The 22,688-nt window shown below is 38.5% G+C and overlaps 2 protein-coding genes across 2 annotated transcripts; both read right to left on the bottom strand.

The window, feature by feature from the left end:
* Positions 1 to 528: 528 nt before the first annotated feature.
* Positions 529 to 2,893, bottom strand: ftr54 (finTRIM family, member 54). Its single transcript, XM_056247733.1, has 4 exons — positions 2,309 to 2,893; positions 1,329 to 1,488; positions 1,164 to 1,220; positions 529 to 1,082 (listed from the first exon to the last, which is right to left on the bottom strand). Exons 1-4 carry the CDS (start codon positions 2,891 to 2,893, stop codon positions 529 to 531), a joined length of 1,356 nt encoding a protein of 451 aa, XP_056103708.1.
* Positions 2,894 to 6,063: 3,170 nt separating this feature from the next.
* On the bottom strand, positions 6,064 to 21,562 carry trpc4a (transient receptor potential cation channel, subfamily C, member 4a). The gene is made up of 11 exons (XM_056247715.1): positions 21,194 to 21,562; positions 17,785 to 18,188; positions 14,570 to 15,088; positions 12,238 to 12,607; positions 12,008 to 12,147; positions 9,534 to 9,859; positions 9,241 to 9,436; positions 8,817 to 9,011; positions 7,893 to 7,934; positions 7,276 to 7,365; positions 6,064 to 6,990 (listed from the first exon to the last, which is right to left on the bottom strand). Exons 2-11 carry the CDS (start codon positions 18,160 to 18,162, stop codon positions 6,442 to 6,444), a joined length of 2,805 nt encoding a protein of 934 aa, XP_056103690.1. The 5' UTR covers positions 18,163 to 18,188; positions 21,194 to 21,562; the 3' UTR covers positions 6,064 to 6,441.
* Positions 21,563 to 22,688: the final 1,126 nt, after the last annotated feature.

The raw sequence follows: 22,688 nt of genomic DNA, 5'->3' as shown, positions 1-22,688 counted from the left end.
TTCAGCTTTAAGCATACAGAAGATAATTAGTGTGGTTATTCAGCTCGAGTCAGTTCAATGTTGATTTCATTCAGTAAAGTGTTGATGTTGCAAAATTCGTCAATTATAAAACAGTCCAATCTGCTATAAAGCAGCTCTGCAGAAAACGCTGGTGTCATCGTCCAGGGCTGCGTTTCCCAAAAGCATCGTAAGCCTAAGTAGATTGTAGAACCCAAACTCCTTCAGGTGACAGAAATGGAGTTCTTTTTTTTTTGAGAGAGACCAGGCTGAGTCAGGGGGATATTTCTCCTCTGGGCAAATGAAGGAGCATGGTGTTATTTATGACTCCAGTCTGCAGCACAAGTCAGATTGTAGATCGATATCATTCAAAAAAATTCAGCCAACACCTTGTTCTTAAAGATTGGGATATGTCACAGCGGCGTTATGCATATAACCTTGCTGTGTTGCTTTTTTTAATGGAACTGAAGTGAGTATGCATTTATTGACAAAAATAAGAAATGACATCTCATTGAATCTCACATCTCTAAATCATCTACAGTTCATTGATGGATCACACAGTTTCACTGCAGATCCAAAATAAACCGTAAACCCAGGATAGATCGGCTGCGTGAATTTGCCCTGGACTATGTAGATGAGTTTCATTGTGTCAGAGATGCTGAAGTAGTTCACAATTCCAGCACTGTAATCCACATACACTCCTAATCTAGAAGACTTTACTTTAGAAGTCTTTATATACAGTTTAGTCTTTTTGTTACTGTCCCAGAATATGTATTTGGAAGGAGAGCAGTATAAATTCGTAGACTGATCATTGCTTCCAAATTTACACTCATCACCCCTTCCCTTCCTGCAGATGCTCCTATACGACAACGAAATACCCATGCCAGCACTCCCACTCCACTCAAATTCCCAGTAGGCACGTCCACACACACTCTCTCTACACAACACCTGAGGCCAACAATCAAATCTCTCTGGATGATTGGGATATCGCTGGACTTTGCCAGTGTTAGTAGCCACTCTGTTTCCCCCAGACAGTACGAGTATTTCATTCATTGTGTTTGAATCCATTGAGAGCTCTTGTGAATCTGATGGAAATAAAACACAGTTTAAGATCACTATAAAAACACTAGAAATCAATGAAAAGTCATGTTGTGTGTGTGACATACATTGTAGGATCTCATTTCTGTTCCTGGGTGCATCCGTGGGGTTTTTGTAGTGAATTACTAAGAAAAATAAATAAACATATATTTGTGCATTTAAGGTCACACCTTTGTTTTGATATTCACACCGTTTTTATTTAAATGATTCATTCCTGGATTAATGCTACTTACCCAAACCAGACACAACCACTACCTCTGAATTTAGGAAATCGTCCATTTTTTTCTTTAGTTTTTGAGAGAAAGATTTTCTCAGATAATTAGAAGGATGAGAACTGACATCAAAGCTGAAAAGGTCAGTAGGTTCATGAGAAACAGAGAGAGACGAAGAACTCTATGAAAAAAATAAAATAATAATGAACATCCTCATCACATCCACGCTTACCTAAACAATAATTAAGTTTTACTGTGATTGTTTACTCAACATATGACAATATGTCTTTAGCCGCCTAATAGCACATTGACAGTGTTGTGCGGTATTTCAGTCACTGAACTTATGATGTACAGAATTTACCTAAAAATGAATGTTTGATAGTTTGTTTAAATTGACAACAAAACTAAAGCAGAAACAGTTTATCCTTGTAGGGAAAAAAGCACATTAATTGTACCTTACCTGTGTAAATTGTGTATTAATATGCATTTTTAAATGAATTAACAAGGTAAACATGGTAACACTTTACAACTCATACACTGAGTTAACATGTAAATGAACAATTATTAAGTATTAAGAACTTATAAATCTTTTGCCCATTTAAATCCAAACAGCGACGTGTTAGTTTGTGTTATAGTAAATTCATTAACTACTAATGTTAACAAAAACGACCTTATTGTTACTCAAAAATTTGTAATAGCCTACTGTCTGCAATCCATAAATATACTTGCTTGGCCAGAGGGTTTGCATTCGGTTATTAGGAACTACACTCTTTAAAATAAATGTTCTTTATTGGCATCTATAATTTCACAAGAAACCTTTAACATCACAAAAGGTGTCTTTTATAGTGTAAAAAGATTTATATAAAGCCTTAAAATGTCTTTCACACTCAGAAAAAAATGGTTCTTTTAAGGACTGTTCACTGAAGGGTTCTTTGGGGAGCCAAAAATTGCGCTGGCCAAGCTTTCAGCATTATTGAATATGTTTCTGGTCTAATTCATACCTGATTAATTCTCTCTGCTCCTGGTGACACGTCGTGGTTTTTGTGGATATCCATTGTACACAGCATACAAATACTCGTCTGGTCAGTATGACAAAAAATCTCCAAAAGCTCATTGTGTATTGGACAGATCATCTCCTGGAGTTGTTCAGTAGCATCCATCAAACAGTGTCTCTCACCTTCGAAGAGATCCTCATGTTGTTGAAAGTGAATGGGACAAAAAGAGTTCAGACACACCAAACAGGATTTGATGGCTTTGTATTTTCTGCCAGTACAAACATCACACTCCACATCTCCAGGTCTAGCGTCACAGTGAGGAACATGAGCAGCCTGGGGTCCTGTCCTCCTCAGTTTCTCCACCATTTCAGCAACCACCACATTCTTCGCTAAAACTGGTCTCGGAGTGAAGGCTTGTCTGCACTGAGGACAGTTGTAAACTCTCAATTGAGCATTTTCATCCCAATAGCGTCTAATACAGTTCATACAATAACTGTGTCCACAGGGGATGGTCACTGGATCGTTCAATAGATCTAGACAGACTGGACAGCTGAACTGTTCCCGGCTCACAGAAATATTAGCTTCTGCCATTTCAGATGGAGAAAGACAGTTCGACAACACGTACCACACTAGTTTCCTGGTTTTGTGTTTTAAGAGAAGTGCCAAACCGGTGTGTCTATAAGACGTGACTGCCTGTATTTTGCTGCACATTAACAAAGTCCCATAAAAAGTCCACTTGGGTCACTAAATAGTGGTGTGCCAACTTTCGATTTTTCAACATTTCTGAGAAATGCACTAATAATAAAGATAATTTTGCAAATGACTGGCTGGCTGAACAAAGGTCTTGCTTTATAAAGAGTAATTTAGATTATGTTTTATATTTATTACAGTCACAATTAGTCTATGTTAAAATTGCTTTACCAGAATAACAATTTAGAATGTGCAACACCCACACAAACAAACAGAATGGACATTGATGAGTTGCAGCACATAGGGCTATTGAAATTTAATAAAGAAGATTCTTTGGATCATGATTAAAATATGAGATGGAAGGATAAAATAATATTTGAATGATTTTGCGTTCACTCGCAAAACTTTTGCAAACTTTGCATTCGCTCGGAAAAATCAATAAACTATTTTTTCTTCCCATCTCATAATATTTCCATAATCAGTTTTGCTTTCGCATGAAGAGTGTGAAACTTTTCCGAGAGAATGCAAAGGTATTGCGAGATCTTGCAAAAGCATTGAAATATAATTTTTCCTCTCATCTCATGCTTTTTTACCATCACAATGTTCTATTTTGTTTCTGATTAATAATTACAGTAGGTTGTTTGCAACCAACTTAGAGAAAATTCATATTTGTTTAATAATACTTTTAGTTACTGAAATATAACCCTTCGTTCTTCGTGTGGCAACCAGCCCCAGTCTCCCTTGCATGTACAGTGCACTCAGGCCCGGATTGGATATATTTAAATGACATCTATTTTTGCTCCGCCAACGAAAATAGTTCCAAAGGACGTCAAAGCAGTATCAAAAAGTTACGTGTCATGGTGGATTGAAACCGTGTTTTTGAATGAATCGACTGAGTGAATGATTCTGCTCACAAAAGGTTGTTTAGGTTCTGAATAACTCAATGGCTGCGTCTGAAATACACCTTATATATAGCTGGAAAAAAAAGTAGCCCTATGTGAAAAGAGTAGTAGGTTATGTCTGAATTCATAAAACAGTGGGTGAAAAGTTCTCAAATGACTAATTACTTCCAACAAGATTCTAAAGTGTGCATCTGATGGACAGTTTGGTATCCCATGAGGCCATGAGAGAGGATTAGTGACACAACTGACCATAGGCAATGACACCTTAAAGTCACATGACAATGACAACATGACGGATGTAGTGCGTCCAGATTAAATTCATACAACACACATCCATACTACCGCTGTATACAGAACATACTTTTTTAATGGTCGCAAAGTAATTAATTATTCAAAAGAAGTAACTATCCTAACAGTATGCAATTTCAGATGCAGCCAATGTTTTTGAATGAATCGGTTGAATGAAGGATTCAATGAATCACTCATAAGTCACTTATCGTCACCTATGAGTGTAACTTTCAGAAAGATTTACTGAAAATAATCCTCAATACTAATGCATAGACTGACAGCCTGTCTGGAACGCGCAAACTTCAAATTTTAAGCATTTTGCTATATACCTCTTCCATCCCTGTGAGGTCCACTCCACAGTTCTGGATTTTAGCATGCAGAAAGCAGAGCATGTCAGCGCATTCCCTCTTGCTGAGGTGCAAATGACTCGCTGCTCTTTTAAACTTCATTCAAGTGCCCTTGGGCTGCACTCTGGACTCTCTAAGGGTGCTGATTCAAATAAATGATAGATAGGCCTTTGTACCCTGGTGAAGGTTGGAGGATGTGAAATGAATTAGATAGTCAAACCTGCCCAGTGTTTAATTCTCACTGTGCAGAACTGCAGGAGTCTATTTAAAACCATTACAGATACTCCATTTATATCAGGACAGTAGATAACCTGTTACTGGTTTAAATATGGCCTACTGGGTCAAAATAAAATGAATTTCTTTACAGTAAATCTAATAAAACTGCAATGTAGTGTGAGATTTTTCTTCTTCGGGTGCTGGAAATATAAATCGCAATATGCAATCCATGGTCTTCTCAATTAAGAACAATCAATTTTCTTGATTTAGAAAGAATACCAACAATACAGAAATAGAAACAAGGAGGAATGATCTATTGCTAATATTTTCCAAAGAATAATGATTTCAACACTAATATGCTTTCTGTTAAACAAGTCATCTCAGTATTTTATTTTGCTTGTTCTGCATAGATTACATATTTATATGGTTATCTTTGTTGCGATCACCTGAGACCTGTGGGAAAATATTCTCCCATGCAAAAATGTATGCAAATATACTTGCAATGCATAAATTGTTAAGTGCAGTCTATCAAATGGTCTGCAGTCTCCAAACTGCATATAAACCCTTGTTTTAATTTGGTAACCTATGGCTTAATTGGCATATTACACTCACATACTGTATAATACACTTAGTACAGTTTCCCCCTACAGATTTAGTCAACAAATGTATTAGTGCTTGTGCCCACATTATACATTATACTAATTTCCCAATTTCTAAACACTCACCTTTACACATAGTTAATGTTAGTCATGCAGCTTTGCAATGGTCAGACTACGTAATCAATCTCTTATTTCTAAAATAAACTAGGATGGGATCCAAGATCACAATAATTCAAAAGTCATAGTACAGCATATATTTATTTATTTATATTTGTGCATTAATTCATGATCTGTAATACAAGGCAGTAACCTGTTAAGTAAACAAGTGAGGATAGATGGAATAAGATGTTCAGATGCTTAAAAAACAATGTACTGATGCTGTGCAAACTGTAATAATACCTTGTTCTTCTTTTCATTCTTCATTATGAATACAACTGAGAGTAGGATGAAACATACATGATTACTGTAACAAGACTTTACAGTACATTTATGATATGCAGTGTTTACTTTGGACTTGTCAAGTGTTGGTATGAACAAATTCATCCACGTTTATTAAAAAACACCCTTTAACCTGTTCCTTCTCTCATACATGCTCAATGCAAAACCTGACTAAAAAGTTTGAAAAGTTGTAAATATTTGCATAGTAAACTTTATTAAAGATATTAGGTTGCATGACGGTAATGACATCTCTTACGGTGGAACCACAGATAGCATAAAATGCTAAATCTAACGGAGTAAGGCAGAATGAAAGGTCTGAATAGCAAAGGGTCTCAGTAATTGCTCCTTCATTTATGATTCAGCGGAGAGGAGAGGAGAGCAGAGCAGCGAGAAACTACAGGAGCATTTACACACTTGACAGAGTGTGAATCACTGTGAAAGACAACGTTGGACCTCTTATTCTCCTAAAAGAGACGATCATCCCTGAGACCCAGAATGACACTTGATGTTCGTATCATACATATGCAACGCCCTGCACTGGACCGTCAGCACAGCTGCTCCTGAGATAGAGCGAATGGTTCAGGAGAACAGCATCTTTCTCTTTGATTTCCGGCATTCGGTATGTGATCGTCACTTTTGAATGCCGAGTTTGAATGCCGTTATAATCTGCTTCCTTCATATCCGGTTTCCTCATTCATTTCTTCCTCACACATTTTACGCATGTATACCATTTCCTCGTCCTCTTCCTCAGTCTCATTTACTCTGTCTCTCTCTGTTTCTTTGTTTTGCTTCTTTCCTGCATTGAAATTGAGGTTTCCTCCCTGTTCGCCATCGTCCTGTTCTTCGGATTCACCAGCTTCCTCTGACACGGAGTAAATCGCTCCCGGGTTGTTTGGCCCTTTGCAGTTCATTTGATGGCCAACAGTCTTGTTTGGGACAGAACCACCCGCTAGGCCACTACAGCCGCCAGGCTTCCAGACATTGGCTTTGGGTGCGCCCTCCTGGATCATAGAGGTGGTGACACTCTTCAGTCTCATTTTGCCCTTCAGTTGACTTCCAGCTGAAGCAGAATTGCTCTTCAAAGGGTTATCAGGATGCACTAGGCTTGAGGCTCCTGCGCTCCCTTTTGAGGTCGACGTGCCAATCTTAGTGCCCTTCATCATTCCCATCACCTCATACCGGAAGCTTGAGATGTCCTGTTTAAGTTCCTATTAATGATATTATTCACACATTGCTCAGTAAAACATGTACATTTATATCACATAGTACAAAAAAAGGTTAAGTAACTAAAAATGAATAGGATCTATTAAAGAAAAAAATTATATATTATTTAATGACTGAATTAATCTGACCTGTTTTTTAAAGGTTAAATTGTTTGAAATTGTATTGAGATCGGCCAGTTGTGGCATTCTGTGGTCAAATACTTTCGTAGTATAATTTTGGAAAATTATTATTATTATTACAACATTAAAAAACAACCATACACAATTTACCTTAAAGTTCTCTTCCGTTAGTCCCTCTTCTTTTTTGGCATCCCTGATCATTGCTGCCACATACCGCTTAACCAGGTTTCTAAGTACCTCCTAAAAAATTTGATTATATCTGTTATGAACCTAGAAACGATTAGGCCAAACAAGCAGCCCTTAAAGGGATACTCCACCCAAAAATGAAAAACCCTCAAGTTGTTGCAAACCTGTATGGGTTTCTTTCTTCTGCTGAACACAAAGGAAGATATTTTGAAGAACGATTGGAACTTTGGCACCATTGACTTCCATAGTATTTTTTTTTCTACTAACTATGGAAGTCAATGGTGCCAAACAACTGTTTGGTTCCAATCGTTCTTCAAAATATCTTCCTTTGTGTTCAGCAGAAGAAAAAAACTCATACAGGATTGCAACAACTTGAGGGTGAGTAAATGATGACAGAATTTTCATTTTTTGGGCGGAGTATCCCTTTAAAGTCTTTCAGAGGAGTCAAAGTGAAAGGGAAAGATCAATCTCTCAATTCAGAAGTTGATTGACACCGTGTGAAATAAAATGAAATGGTGGCAGGCTGTAACCTTTCATCTGGTGCATTTAACGATCAGTTGCTTTGAGAGAGACACCATTACCTGGTACTGGCGGTTTGTGCGTACATTTTCAGCAGCTCGAATCTGGAAAAAAAGAGAATAAATCAATTGAATTGATTTTTCATGACACCTATACTTTGCTATACTACAAGGTAGTCAATATCTCAGTAGCTCCAATGATTTTGTTCACAGAAGCATTTCGTTTCTTCAAATATTAGATTTTTAGTATTGACTGTTGTTTATTCCTCATACATCGCAATCGTATGACATCTTGACAATTTAAATCTTCATCTACTTTTTGTCTGGTATAGAGCAGCATGAACATTCTAATTGTGTTCCGTGGAGGAAAAAAAAAACATTTAAACAACATCAGGGACATATGGACTAACCCATGTTTCATATTAATTATTAAAGGTGAACTAAGTAACATTTTTACCTTAACCGAACAGCTTTGGAGTCATTGTAATGTTTATATTACTGATTTCGTGTTGAATGGTGGTCGTCTCGCACCTCCCTGGTGCCTGTGAGCCGCAAAACCACCCTTGCAACCTCAGTGTTAGGAAGTATCGTGTGATATCAGGTCTCGCGAGGTAACAAATTGCTTTACGGCAAAAAACAGATCTGATAAAATTCTGATAAAATGAGCATCAAACAGAAATAACCCGGCGCCGTATACATGTGGTGTTCGAGGCGCACATACAATACAGACTGCCGACAGTTAAACAGGGCGCGCGCAGCTCTTAAAGGGGCCATACCTTATTTCCACTCGTTACAGCGTCCATCCTACTGAACAGGTACCGGTGTACAGGGGGAGGGGATCCGGCCGTGAGTGCGAGCCATCTCTGTGTGAGTGCTATTCACGACAGTACAAGTACTCCACAGCGACTCTAGGGGTCGCTGTTTGACAAAAACGGAATTCCTACTTAGTGCTGCTTTAATAGAAAAAGAGAGCAAATAGCTCATTACCCCAAGTGATCCAAGCGTCTCTGTTCTTTTTTTGTGATTAGCTTTGAAGCAGTTGCTCTTGATCCATCTGATGAGGTACCACGTTGATTTTGGACTGGGGATGATGTTGAAGGGAGGAGGCAGTGTTCCACCCTCTTCGAAGTAGCTCATCCAAAGTTTAGTTCTGGCAAACTTCCACTCAATATCAGCATGGTCCTGTGGACCAACCAAAGACATGCCAATCAAACAGTAAACTGAAAGGTATAGTATTTGTACTTTCAAAAATTCCTTTTCACACCAATGGGTCATAAAATTAATGAAAGCAAAAAAGTGATTACAAAATATACTATAGATAAACGTTAAATATATAAGTAAATGCATACATTTTGATGCAGATTTTTTTTTTTCATGTACCCAAAAGCAACTAATAATTTATAATACTTACAGCAATATGTTGGTAGGAATTATTCATCATAGCAATAAGCATATTAAGAAGCACCACCAGGGAGATTATGTTGTAGGTCCCAAACATTGTGGCTCCAACAAACTCTGTGAACTCGTGTTTGGGTTCAACATTGGTCACGTGCAGTTGAACAAGACCAAATATGGACCAGAACAATGACTGCAGTGTCTCAAACATACTGTAAAAAAAATCAAATAACAGGATATCACTATTTATTGTAAAGCAAGTAAAATGAAGGTTAAATCTATAGATCTGAGAAAACTACAGTTCCTCACGTGGTGAATGCATTGTTCTGGTCTGGGCAGCGGATACCCTTGCATGTGGCGTTTTTTTGTGGAGTAGGGCTATCATCATAATAGAAATACAGTTGATTGAGTCCATTTGCAAAGGCGAGCAGCACCAGGCAGTAAATGAAGAGAAATTTGAGGATGTCCAGAAGCATTCGGCCAAGGGAGATCTGAAGAGGGCCCAGGTGGGAGTTGGCTGTGAAGAGTGAAATCAGTCGTAGGGAGCTAAATATATTAGCAATGGCGAACAAGGCCTCGCCCACCAAGGTAGGGTGCCACATCACCCAATTTTCCCGGGGCTGGTTGCCAGAGTCCTGCAGAAAGATAAATGTTGTAAATTACAGTATGTCATCGTATTCAACCTCTGGTCATATTCTGTTCTTGCTTCCAAATAAGAATAGACTAACATCTTGTCCTAACCATGTATAACCCAAAATGTTTTCCAGCAACAAGTCATCCACAATGAAAGGTGAAATGTGTTGAATGCTAAACAAAAAAATTTTCTTTTAGGTTTAAAATACAGTTATGTGGACCATGATTTTGATTTTTTATTTATATTATTTATTTAGCATATATACTTAAAGGGTAAGTTCACCCAAAAATAAAAATTCTGTCAGTAATTACTCAACCTCATGTTGTTCCAACCCCGTAAGACTTTCGTTCATCTTCGGAACACAAATTAAGATATTTTTGATTAAATCTGAGAGCTGGATCACTCCTCCATAGGCTTCTTAAGGGATCGAAAATGGCCGGCCCAAAAGTTATGAAAGACATCGTTAAAATAGTCCGAGTGACTACAGTGGCTCAATCTTAAGTTTATCAAGCGACGAGAATACTTTTTGTGCGCAAAAAACAAACAAAAATAACGACTTTATTCAACTATTCATTTCCTTCCCTGTGGGCCTCGAGTGAGTTCACGTAGTGATATTGCGCAAAGCTTCTGTGTTGTACGTCACACGCATCACACACATGACCAGCGTCGGCCAATAGCGAGCCTACGTGTGACGTGCAACACAGAAGCTTTGCGCAATATCACTACGTGAACTCACTCGAGGCCCACAGGGAAGGAAATGAATAGTTGAATAAAGTCGTTATTTTTGTTTGTTTTTTGCGCACAAAAAGTATTCTCGTCGCTTGATTAACTTATGGTTGAGCCACTGTAGTCACTCGGACTATTATAACGATGTCTGTACTAACTTTTGGGCCGGCCAGTTTCGATCCCTTAAGAAGCCTATGGAGGAGAGATCTAGCTCTCAGATTTAATCAAAAATATCTTAATTTGTGTTCCAAAGATGAACGAAAGTCTTACGGGGTTGGAACAACATGAGGGAGAGTAATTACTGACAGAATTTTCATTTTTGGGTGAACTAACCCTTTAATAGGGCAGTTTCCTGGACAGGGTTTAAATTAAGTCAGGAATCTAGAATAGTTAATCGTGGCTTAAAAAATGGTTTTCTGAAACACAGATTAAGTAACGATTACTAACACCTGGACTATGGAGTCATTAACTAAAATAAACCAGATTAATAAAAAATAATCTGAAATAGCATGACAGAGGTTGCCTATAAAACATGAAATGAACCAAGAAAAGCTTAAAATTGCATGGAACTGAGAAGCAAGGAAAGCAAAGACAGCAGAAAAAAGACTGCAATCAAAAAACTTTACTGAACAAAATATAACTCTTTTAAAGCAAAAAGCAAAGAACAACTGCACACATCAGCTGTGGAATCTACCTAAGCGCCTAAAGCATAGGTCAACCCTGCTCCTGGAGGGCCACTGCCCTATATTTATATCCAACCTGTTTCAGCTTGTGATTATCAGGCAATCCTGAAGAGCTTGATTAACTGTTTGATTAGGGTTTGAGCTAAACTCTGCAGGACTGGCCCTCCAGGAGCATGGTTGAAGAAAAATATGAGATGGCAGAAAAGAATTTGTATTTCCCCGAGAAACTTTGCGTACACAAATGTTGTGAATGAACACAAAGTTTCCTACTCTACCCACTATGCAGGATTCGAACCAGGGTCTCCAGCATGGAAAGCAGGTGCGTTAACAAGGACGCTAGTCTCTAGCGTTGATCGCTAATGCACCTCTTACTAGCATGCCTGTGTTGCATACATATACACACACACACACACACACACACACACGTACGTTTATATTGATCTTCACTGACATAGTCCAAGTAATCCGCGTGTGTGTGTATTCTTTGAAACACAACATTAATCTGAAGTTAAACCTGCCTCCTGGAAGGTTTAATTTAAGCCTCAATTTAGTCTTGGAGAAGCTCTACTCTTCTAAGACTATTTAAAACCATGACATAGAAAGCAGATTTCTCTTAATCTGTTTTAAAAAGCCATTTTAGTCTAGGACTAGGCTTAATCTCTGTCCGGGAAACCGCCCCAATAGGGTTTATTTTATATAGGGATAAAATATAACATTTGAACATAATTTAAATGTGTTACCCTAACGTGAGCGACAATCTTCAATGAGATAGTGGCCAGATACAGAGAATTCATGACAAAGTCCATGAGGTTCCACCAGTCATGAATGTAATCCTGAAAGCCACCGTCCCACATTTGTTTGATCTCAGCCCATACAAAGCCTGTAAAGCAAAAGATATGAAAGAAAATTAATCTACAACTGATCCGACTGGTCAAATCAGAAAAAATGTCCAGCCCTAAAAACACATTACCTAAAATCCAGGGTAGAATCATCCATTCCACAGTGGTAACGGTGGGCTTTGGGGCCTGCTTAGTGGGATTCATATTGTCATTCATAGTGGTATTCCTGTTGTGATCCACATGTTGGGAGGCCAACAGCAGGAGAAAGAGGAAGGTCAGATAAGAAGCAGTGTGGCATATAAACTTGATGAAGGGTTTTCGGATGAACAGGCCGTAGTGGCTCTTGGGGGCGATCAAGTAGAACAGCGAAAAGAAGGGGAAGAGGAATCCGATGAACATACAGGTGACAGACTTGCTGGCCCAGTGGCGGCGTCTCCAGCCTGGGAACTCATCGTACCAGCGAGTTGCGAGCAGCTGCTGACAGTTTGGCTGTGCTACAAACTAACCACAGAGTAATGAAAAGAGATGAAATTGACTAATTAAATAAATGAACTTTCTAAAAGGAGTAAATTCACTGTTAACCACAAATAAATCAAGACATACAGTACATGTATAGAGTTGCTGAGATTTTGCCTGAACTGTAATTTAACGATTTGCTTGCATTTTCTGTAATGTGCAGTGAAACAAAAATCATTTTCTAACTTCTCTCATGCATGGAGACTGTCATCAAATGCTCTCTGCGGGAGAACACAAATAACCATGCCATGTCCTAATGAGAAACAAGTGCCATTTGAAAAAGAGCAAACACAAAAGGCACAAAAAGGCTTTTTTTTCTTTTCTTTTTTCTCGGGCTGCTCTCTCTGGTTCTCATCATATCTGGTTTAAATCCCTATATCTTTTCTGCACCTTTTCTGAAAACCATCTGGGCCACATATGGAACGCAGCAAGCCAAACACTGACTCATGTGTGAATTAAACATAGATGTCAATGATACTTAACTCTTACTTTTTCCCAAATCTGCAGAATATGTGGTAAAAAAAATAATAAAATAAAAAATATATATTTAATTAATTAAATTAAAAACATGATTATTTATATTTTTTATATTTTTAATTATTTTTTAATATACAAAAAAACCCAGATTTTTTTTTATTACTATTTATATGTTGTCAATAATTAATAAATAAACAGTGTAGTATTATCTAATATCTCATTTTTGGTTCTGAGTGTGTAATTCCATGTAAGACAAATAATGAAAAAGAATGGTTAAGCCTAGCTTGTTGTCAACTGTTTGTGATGTAGAAGATCTTCCAGAGGAATTTCAATGATACAGCAAAAGAAAAGTAATATTCTGCTGTGCCTCTGTTAAATTACATACAGATGCTACATGTGAATAAAGGGCAACATCTTCCACAGCTTGTAAGCACACATCACTTCTCCATTTTCAGTCATGTTTAAGCAAGCACACACATACAGTACTGTACACATGCATGACAAAGTAGCTTGCCAGATGACATATATCACCACATAGAAACCTTTCCTGCATAAGAAAAAAATGTCCTTCAACCTTAAACAGAAAGAGCTTGTAATGTTTCGTCTGGACAGAGGGGGGCAACATAGATCCACATCATGCTGCAGCCACCCTGCAAAATCCCTCTGGGGTGAGCAACTCTGGCCCTTAAGATCCACTTTCCAGCAGAGGCTGAATCAGATATCACCCCCTAAACCCTCAATCACTATTCCCTACGTTAGTCTATTGACACAGTTCACTTGAAGAAGTGAATGAAAACGAGTGAGCGAATTCAGACAGCTGTTGAGTGTACATCGGCTATACACTCGTTATTGCGGTGCAATGTGGGATAGAATGAGTGCACGTATTGGTCATTTATTACGTCCACTATGGTTTCGGACACCACTACTGGCTGTCCCCTCAAATAATGCCCTATTTTAGGGTATGGGGGGTGATTTCGGATTCATCCAGAGTTCCAGTCCTAATCAAACACACCTGTACACGCTAATCAAGGTCTTCAGGATTACTAAAAATAGCTACAGGCAGGTGAGTCTGTTTGATCAGGGTTGCAGACAAATTCTACAGGGAAGTAGATCTTGATGGCCAGAGTTTCCCATAAAAACTCAACCTATTATCTTGAGGTGAACATTTTCTGCTCAGCTTTAAAGACCCAAATTTGCAAATTAGATTTAAGCACACCACCACCTGCAATTATCCACAATGTGTAAAATACACTACATTGCTAAATCAACAGGGCAGCCATCCAAATATAATCCCAGACTACTGACACAAACAGCTGAACACCTGTGAACCTTTGCAATATGCTTGAGTGTTGTTCCTATCTGGAGTGATGTTTTGCGCTTCTGCTAATGATCTAGCAGCATTTGAGGATTGCTTTCAAAGTTCTTGTTGTCACAGAACCATTGCTGACATTTGGAGAGCAAATATCTCACCTCTTTCTGATGGTACTTGATAGCCAGTTTCAGCCTGGCTAGATCATTACTCCCTTCCTCCTCCAGGAAATTGATATCATCCTTGTAGTTCAGAATCAACTCAAGCTCTCTGGAGCTGCGCGTCTGGTCGAGCATATCTTTGGCAAACTGCTTGCACTGCTGGGAAAGCTCTTCGTACTCTGACTTGAATTCATTCTCCACCTTGCTGAGCTCCTGGAGCTCCCAGCTAAGCTGAAAGGCCGTCAGGAAGGGGTCCTCGCTGGATAGGGCGACCAGCGAAGGACTGGCCAGAGCCCGGTAGATGTTGAGACGGGATCTGGAATGTCGCAGGCTGTCCACGTCTGAGCCGGACACGCATTCCATGCAGTTGCAACGCACCTGGTGGGGCTGGGGAACGGACACCCCCTTTTGAACCAGCATCTTGATGATCTCATAGTTGTTGGTGTGTGCGGCCAAAATAATGGGCGTTATGTCAGGGGTAAAATCGGAGAATTGTTTATCCAACAGGATAGGGGGCACCTAGAAAAAAAACAAGAAACCAGGGCTGATAAACAGAAAGTCCACTGCAAAAAAGAAATAAATCAGATAGCAAGCCCCCAATCAAATAGCTTTGCTGCCATATTGAATGTTCTGATTTTTCTCTACAAGTGTTCTTGTTCCTCTCCGTTATAATGTCTTTGATGTAATTTGCTTTGAATGAAAGTGCTACATTACATGCTAAATGTATACACTAACATTCAGACGTTTGGTGTCAATAAACATTTTTATGTTTTTGAAGTCTCTAATGGTCCCCAATTAGGCTGCATTTGTTTAATCTGAAACAGAACAGCAAAATCTGTAATATTTTGAAATATTATTACAATGTAAAATAACTGTATTCTATTTTAAAATGTAATTTAATCCTGTGATGTCAAAGCTGAATTTTCAGCATCATTACTCCAAGTCTTCAGTGTCACATGATCCTTCAGAAATCATTTTAAAATGCTGATTTGATGCTCAAAAAACGTTTCTTATTATTATAAATGTAGAAAACAGTTGTGCCGCTAAATATTTTTATGAAAACCATGATGCATTTGAATAGAAATAAATCAAAATTTCAAAAGAAAAGTATTTATTTGAAATATAAGTCTTTTGTAACATTTTTAAATGTCTTTAATGTCACTTCTGATCCATTTCAAAATGTCATACTGAACCCCAAAACATTTGAATGGCAGTGTAGCTCTACGTCTATGATAACACAAGAAATTTGTGGGAAAAGACCTGTTATCGTTAATGAATACCATTTCTAGTCCTATAATTATATTACTGTTTACTCATACTCATGAGATGACTTTCATACAACATAGTTAGCCAGATTTAGGGTAGAATTGAGGGAAAATGTGTGAATTTGGACACTATTCTGTATGACATTACACACATGCTGTGCCATGAAAGATGCAAAGATTTTAAATACAAGCTGTTTAGACTAAAACAAATTTTCAGTCTAATCCAATCCAAATCCAATTTTTAAATGGGTTGCAAACCTCCTATAAATGTGATCTGGATCAGGTTAATTTTTCTGTTTAGACTACAAGAAATTTGAGTGGGAACGTCTGGTAACCCTGGTTCCCTGAAGACCAGGAAACTATAAACTAAGCATACCGAGAATCAAACCGCGCTAGTTTCTGATAGACTGAAGAAAGTTGATCACAGGCCTGCCGGGAGTATGGCAGGGCGACGCAGCATCTCGTTCCCTCTTCAGGGAACCAGGGTTACATATGTAACCTGAGACGTTCCCTCTCAAGGGAACTTGAGCTGCGTTGAGAGAGATGCTGTGGGAACTTTATACCCACGACGCCATAATAACAAATACCTGTCCGTGTGAAATTGTTGCGCACACTCTACAAGCGACTTTGTTGCTACTTGTCGCCAGTGGCTGGCGGTTAGGACGCTAGTGGGTTCCCACTACTTGTTGCCTAGTAATGTTTGTGAGTATCATTCACGAATGTTACTCCATGTTGTAGAACCAATCCGTTTTCTTGTCGCTGCAAATGATGTTTTATTAACAAAGTTTGGGAGGAGCATGCTCAGATAATGACACGAGTGGAGAGCACTCAGCAATCAACGATAAGAGGTGTATATATATTCAGCAGTCTCACCTCAATTCGTTGACAGTTAGCAGCATCCCTCCACCACCACCTTCTCCACACTTCTAGTCCTAACCATTTACATACGGGAAGGGGAGTACTCTGGGTTTGGCCCGAACTCCGAGCTCAGAGCCCTCCCCCAGGACAGCACGCCAAATACACATTAAACTTTACTCCCTCTAATTGTATGTTTGTATGTTTTGTATGTAGCCTACATTTGTATGTAACTCGTGAAACAAACATTTTGGAAGGAAAAGTCTAAATATAAATGGAATCAGTACATAACATGCCTAATATTAAAGATGAACGAGAAACAGCGAGCGCTCTTTGCCATCGCGGCTATTTAACTGCAGCAAACGGGCAAATGCCGGTCTATCTGGGTTCACGAAAGCACAGGCTCGGAGTCAGCAGCGCGAGTACCACCGTATGAACACGGAGGCATATCATAAATTATAGGACAGTTACTGACTGCTAAAATGAGCTTCTCATTCATCTTGCCTTGGTCGGACTCGGCACTGAAGAGCGACGGATCACGTGCGTCCACTGCCTTCACTCCTATTGGTTGTCGCTCCTAAAAGTCGCTCTTCATTTGCATAAAGTTGAACATATCTCAACTTTGTCGCGTTCCTGGACTCATCCGCTGGACTCGTCAGTGACCCATCCAGTCGCCAACGGTCACTTTCCCTCGTGTCGCCGGAAATGTTGCATGATTCAATTATTCTGTGCTGTCCCACAAAAAGCCTAACCAGCTGAAATGACAAATTCACCTTTTTTTTCAGTGACATGGCGCAAGAGGACCAATTTGCTACACTGTGTGGCGATAAAGTCATTAGCAAGGGTCATCATAGCGCTTCAAACAAAGTGAAAAATTAATTAATCTTCAGCTGCAAGACAGTGAGAAAGATAATGCAAGCCATCTTCATGCAAAAACAAGAAAATAACTACTAATATTATTAAAAAGAACACTTCTTTCAAAGCTTTTAAGTTGAATTGAAGGGAGGACCCTTCAAGGATGCTACAGTAGGAGAGACATCAAATCATTTCGGTTTGGAAACTCTAAAGTAAATTTGTCAGTGATTGGCGTCTTACCTGCATGCCCCCGCTGGACTTTTTATGATTCAAAAGCAACTCCACAGCCCCCACCACCTCCTTTCGTATGGCGTGTAAGAGCGCATCCCCCACGTACACGCCAAAGCTGAGCAGCAACTCGACGATGTCCAGATTCTCATTCTCAATGGCAATTAACAGAGCCGTCCGCCCCAGAGGGTCGATGCAGTTGATGTTGATTTTGAAGTAGATCTCGGCTTCTATCAGCGATTGTTTGACGCTGGCGTAGTCACCTTTCTCCACAGCGCACAGGTAGGCCTTCTCCAGCGGTGACAGCTCCGACTCGGCTCGAACTATCTGCAGCGGGATCCGGTCTCTGAACCCTAAGTTGTCCGTTCTGCGTAAGTAGAGCTGTGACATTGCTGCAATGCCTTCATGTGAGACGACTGGGCATGGAGAGAGATGGAAACAGAGAGAGCCAGTACAGACAATGAAGAGATGCTGGTAAATGAGGGTAGGAATCATGCATTACACAGGAAATGGCTTTAAGCATTGTAAACCATCATCTCCACACCCAAAAACCCATTAGCATGACACTCAGCCCTCATTTGCTTGGTTTTCTGTTGACTCTGAGGTTATTAAATTTAGGTGTTTTGTTGAAGGCCACAGTGAAAACCTCAGATACTTCTAATGGGACAAGCTCTTAATGGAGTTAAGCGAACACTTTTTTATAAATTGTGCCATAAATGAATACCATGGACTGGGTTTTATAAGCAACTCAGTACCTTCAAAATGCATCATTAATGTTAATCAATAAAAATTCAACCTGTTAACATTATCCAAACTGTATACCATGCAGGCATATAATATTCAAATGTTGGGATCAGTTTTGCTTTCTCTCAACATGCAAATGATCTCTGGAAATGCCCTCTTGTAAGCGGTCATTTGGATCACAATAGAGGGTGGTTAACTCAAGCTCAATATATTTTCACCTTTTATTCTACAACATAAAAAACAATACATCAGTAATACCCCCTTTGTGATTTTTTTTAAGCTTCATTTGTCTTGATAAAGGCAGTCTAAACTTATCTACTTACTTTAACAGCCTCACTGAGTTTATAATCATGCTCTTGCAAACTATTCTAACTATTCTGCAAAAAAAAATCTTAAATGAAGACTGAAATAGTTGTCAGAAGCTTAGTGATAGGGATGTTGAAGTCATATGAAAGTGGTGTAGGTCATTTATATCCTACATCCGGTGACTGTATTAGGCTTCAAAATTTATAAAAGATGTGTTCATTTGTGAAGATTATCCTGATGAACAAAGCATATAAGAATCAAACTGTTGTTGGTCACAGAGCTTATTAATGCAAATAATCCAAAATCCAATAAAAAAAAAATCATGTTGGATTTGTGTTGAGGGAACCAGGAAGATGCTCACTTCCGGGTTGGCTAATAGATATGTCGTCGCTGCAGTACTCTATAGACGACATGATTTAAATATTTGTAGCAGCTGAAATCTGCATTTACGTGTTCTTTGGATATGAGCTGGATATTTGTCATAATAGGTTCATGGCCACAGGGGTCTGCAGATGATGCTGATGTTTTATGCAAGTGCTTTCTCTTGTGTGCTTTACAGGAACATGCTGTTAAAACATTTTGGTTCTCGACAGATTTAACAGTTACTATTCAATGACCTCATGGTGTTTTAATGGTCCAAATATACAGTACATTAAGTTAAATGAACACTTATACTTGTGACTATCTCCTAGAGACGTCTATTGTTAATATAATTATTAACGCATATTTAGTAGATATATGTTTAATGTTCATAATGTGGTTTCTTACACAGTCCTGAGTGTGTGATGAGGGCCAAATACAATTAATCTCTTTTACCACAGTATGAAAATGCTGTCTTGTAAACTGTCATTTGGATTAATGAGAATTAAATTAACTCTTGGATTAAAGAGAAAACATGGGTCATCCAAGTCATTATTTGTATCTGATAATCTGCATATGTGTCATCTGGATAAGAGCTGAATGTGGCTGATTGACAAGATATAAATAACCATAACCTGTAAATAATGATGGCCCTGCAGTGCTTAATGTGTGGTTTGAAAAATAGTCTACTGATAAAACATTATGGTCCCCAACACACTTCTCGGCTTCTCAGTGTGTCTTACAAACTTGTACAATATATGAGGACCTTCCATAGGCTTCTATTGTTACACATTTATAAAGCTAAAACTTAATTGTGTGCTATTCTTTCTAGTTTTAAGTTACATTTGCACTGTAAACCCTAAACCTGTCATTAAAAAGTAATCATGATGTTTTGATTAAACATACTTGAAATGTCACGTTTTGATAAGTCTGAATAGTTCCCTCTGGTGAACTTGTGTCGAATTTAGCCTGTTATTTCCTTTCATAAAAAATTGTAGGCTATATTCTACAAAAGGTGCTGTTGTATGTGCACTAAGAAGTATGAGAAGTCTGAATTTAATAACTGACCCAGATGCCACTCATAATTCCCTTTTTAGCCAACCATTTGCTATTGTTTTAGATTTTAAATTTAATTAAGCAAAAACAACAGATTTGATTTAAATGAATTGGTTCAGTCCACACTTTGAGAAGACTATGTAAACTTGATACAAGAGAGAGACATGCAATTCTTAGACCAAATGTTTACTTCGATTTTAAAGGCTTTTTAAACAACGTTGCAATTCGTAGATTTGAATTATGAGATTATTTTTGATCTATTTAAAAACCTTTTTACCTAGTAAAGAGGCTTTACCTATGAGGGCATTTTCAGACTGTGCGCAGAAGTGGTTGGTAAACACAGAGAGAGCAGTGCGCAGTGCGCTCTTTAGTCGCCACTCATGATTGTTGTCTCAAAATATAGTGAGCTGCCTACCTCAGCAGAATTTCTGGCCATAGATGCTTGTTTTTGCCGCGTTTCGAGTTAGCAAAATGTCCAAAAAATACTACACGCGCACCTAATGCCCAAATGTGATGCACGCGCATATGATGCCCCAAACAGGTAGGCAGATGGATTGTGAAAACAGGCTACACTTCAGGCGGTGCTGTAGTTATGTTAAGCGTTAAATTACTTGAGATTGAATGCGTTATTTATGTTATACCACAATCATTCATTAACCGTGTGGAGCGCGTTTATAAAATAGAACTCGTTGTCTTTAGGAATCGTACACCTAAAATTTGAATTGTGTTGTACACACCCTCGTGTTGTTCTAAACATGTGTGAGTTATTTTTCTGTGTTACACAAAATGAGATGTAGGCTATTCCGTCTCCATTCACTTTCATTGTATGGGGGAAAAAACATTTTGTGTTTAACGAATAAAAAATCAGGTTTCGAACAACATGAGTGTGAGCAAAGAACATAATTTGCATTTTAAGTGAACTACCCTTTTATGAAATAACAGTATATCACCTCACCTGTTGTTTTTTGGATGTTGCACTGACTCGTGACTGATTCGTCTAACTAACATACAACAGGTGCCCAGCGCGAGGAAAACCCGTCGCACTCCAACCGCCTCCACTGAGGAAAAGCGCGAAAATGCGCATCGGTAGGAACAGAAAGCGGTAAAATAATATCCATTTGTACATGTAGCAAGGCTCAATGATCCTCTCTTTTCGCATTCAAGATGGAGATAATCTGCAGAGTTTCCCAAAGCAAAACATTTTTGTTATCTCCAGAAAGTGCACGTGTGAGATCTTTGATCATTTGTCATCTTGCACATTCGATTCCCATAGGTTTCATCGCAGTTTGCTGTGACGCTTTCTCATCTTTCGGTAAGAGTTATTCTGCTGATTGAAGAGACTTGGAGCGCAAAGAGCTACCAGATGTCCTGTCTGCATTCTCTCTCTCTCTCTCTCTCTCTCTCTCTCTCTCTCTCTCTCTCTCTCTCTCTCTCTCTCTCTCTCTCTCTCTGTCGTGTGCTTGTATACATGTGTGGTCTGGTCACACAGTCTTTCAAGGTGCACTGAGTATTTTATTTAATTGATTATCATTACAATCTATAATATGTGTGTGTGTGTGTGTGTGTGATAATGATCATATATTTATATATGTGTGTGTGTGTGTGTGTGTGTGTGTGTGTGTGTGTGTGTGTGTGTGTGTGTGTGTGTGTATGTGTGTGTGTACCAATAATAATAATAATGTTTACTTTATATAGCGCTTTCAGCCCCATATAGGCCCAAACCTAATTGGGGTTTTACATTTAGATCTGCTCAAGTTGCATCAGATTTCTTTTTAATCATTTGTGGCAGCTTTTAAAACACACCTCTGTTGAGTTTATGAATGCAATGGCCAGTCAGATTTAGTAATTTTAAAACAAAGATTTTTGTTCAGCACTGAATTCTACACTCTCATGAATTACAACATGAACTTTGTTGTTTATTCTCTTCATAAACAACAAAGTGCAGATCAAATTAAAAGATTCAAGTGGTTCTAGTGATTATATATAACTGGATTTTTGCCAGAGCGTATAAACTCAATGAAGTGATAGACCACTTACTTTAGTGATGGGGAACAGTCTTTGCTCGTTTTCCTATATGATTGACTCCCGGTTTGAATAACCACTTTGTTTTTAATGCTATAATAAGTCTTGGCAAGTTTTGTCTTTGTAGCCAGAATATAAAGTGCCACCCCCAAGAAAAAAGAAAAAAAAACGTTTTTATGTATTCTGTTAATAGGCTATTAATCATTATTACAATATCAAGAGCAATAATAGACAACAATGTTTTTTTTTTGTCATAACACATGGAGCGCTATCCTTTAATGAGTTCCTGTTTTTTTATTTGATAATTAAATATAATTAATGTAGACTATCAACATTAAGCAGTTGTTGTGTATGCCATGCCACCTTTGAGCAGCATTAAACAGTCTACAAGTAAACATAAATGCCATGATGCAGATGCTGTGTCACCT

This window comes from Rhinichthys klamathensis, unplaced genomic scaffold (genome assembly GCF_029890125.1).
Source record: "Rhinichthys klamathensis goyatoka isolate OS25496 unplaced genomic scaffold, OSU_Roscu_1.1 h1tg000050l_1, whole genome shotgun sequence".
NCBI classification, from domain to species: Eukaryota; Metazoa; Chordata; class Actinopteri; order Cypriniformes; family Leuciscidae; genus Rhinichthys; species Rhinichthys klamathensis.
Note: the sequence above shows the minus strand (reverse complement) of the source record. Positions and strands in the feature narration are given on the sequence as shown.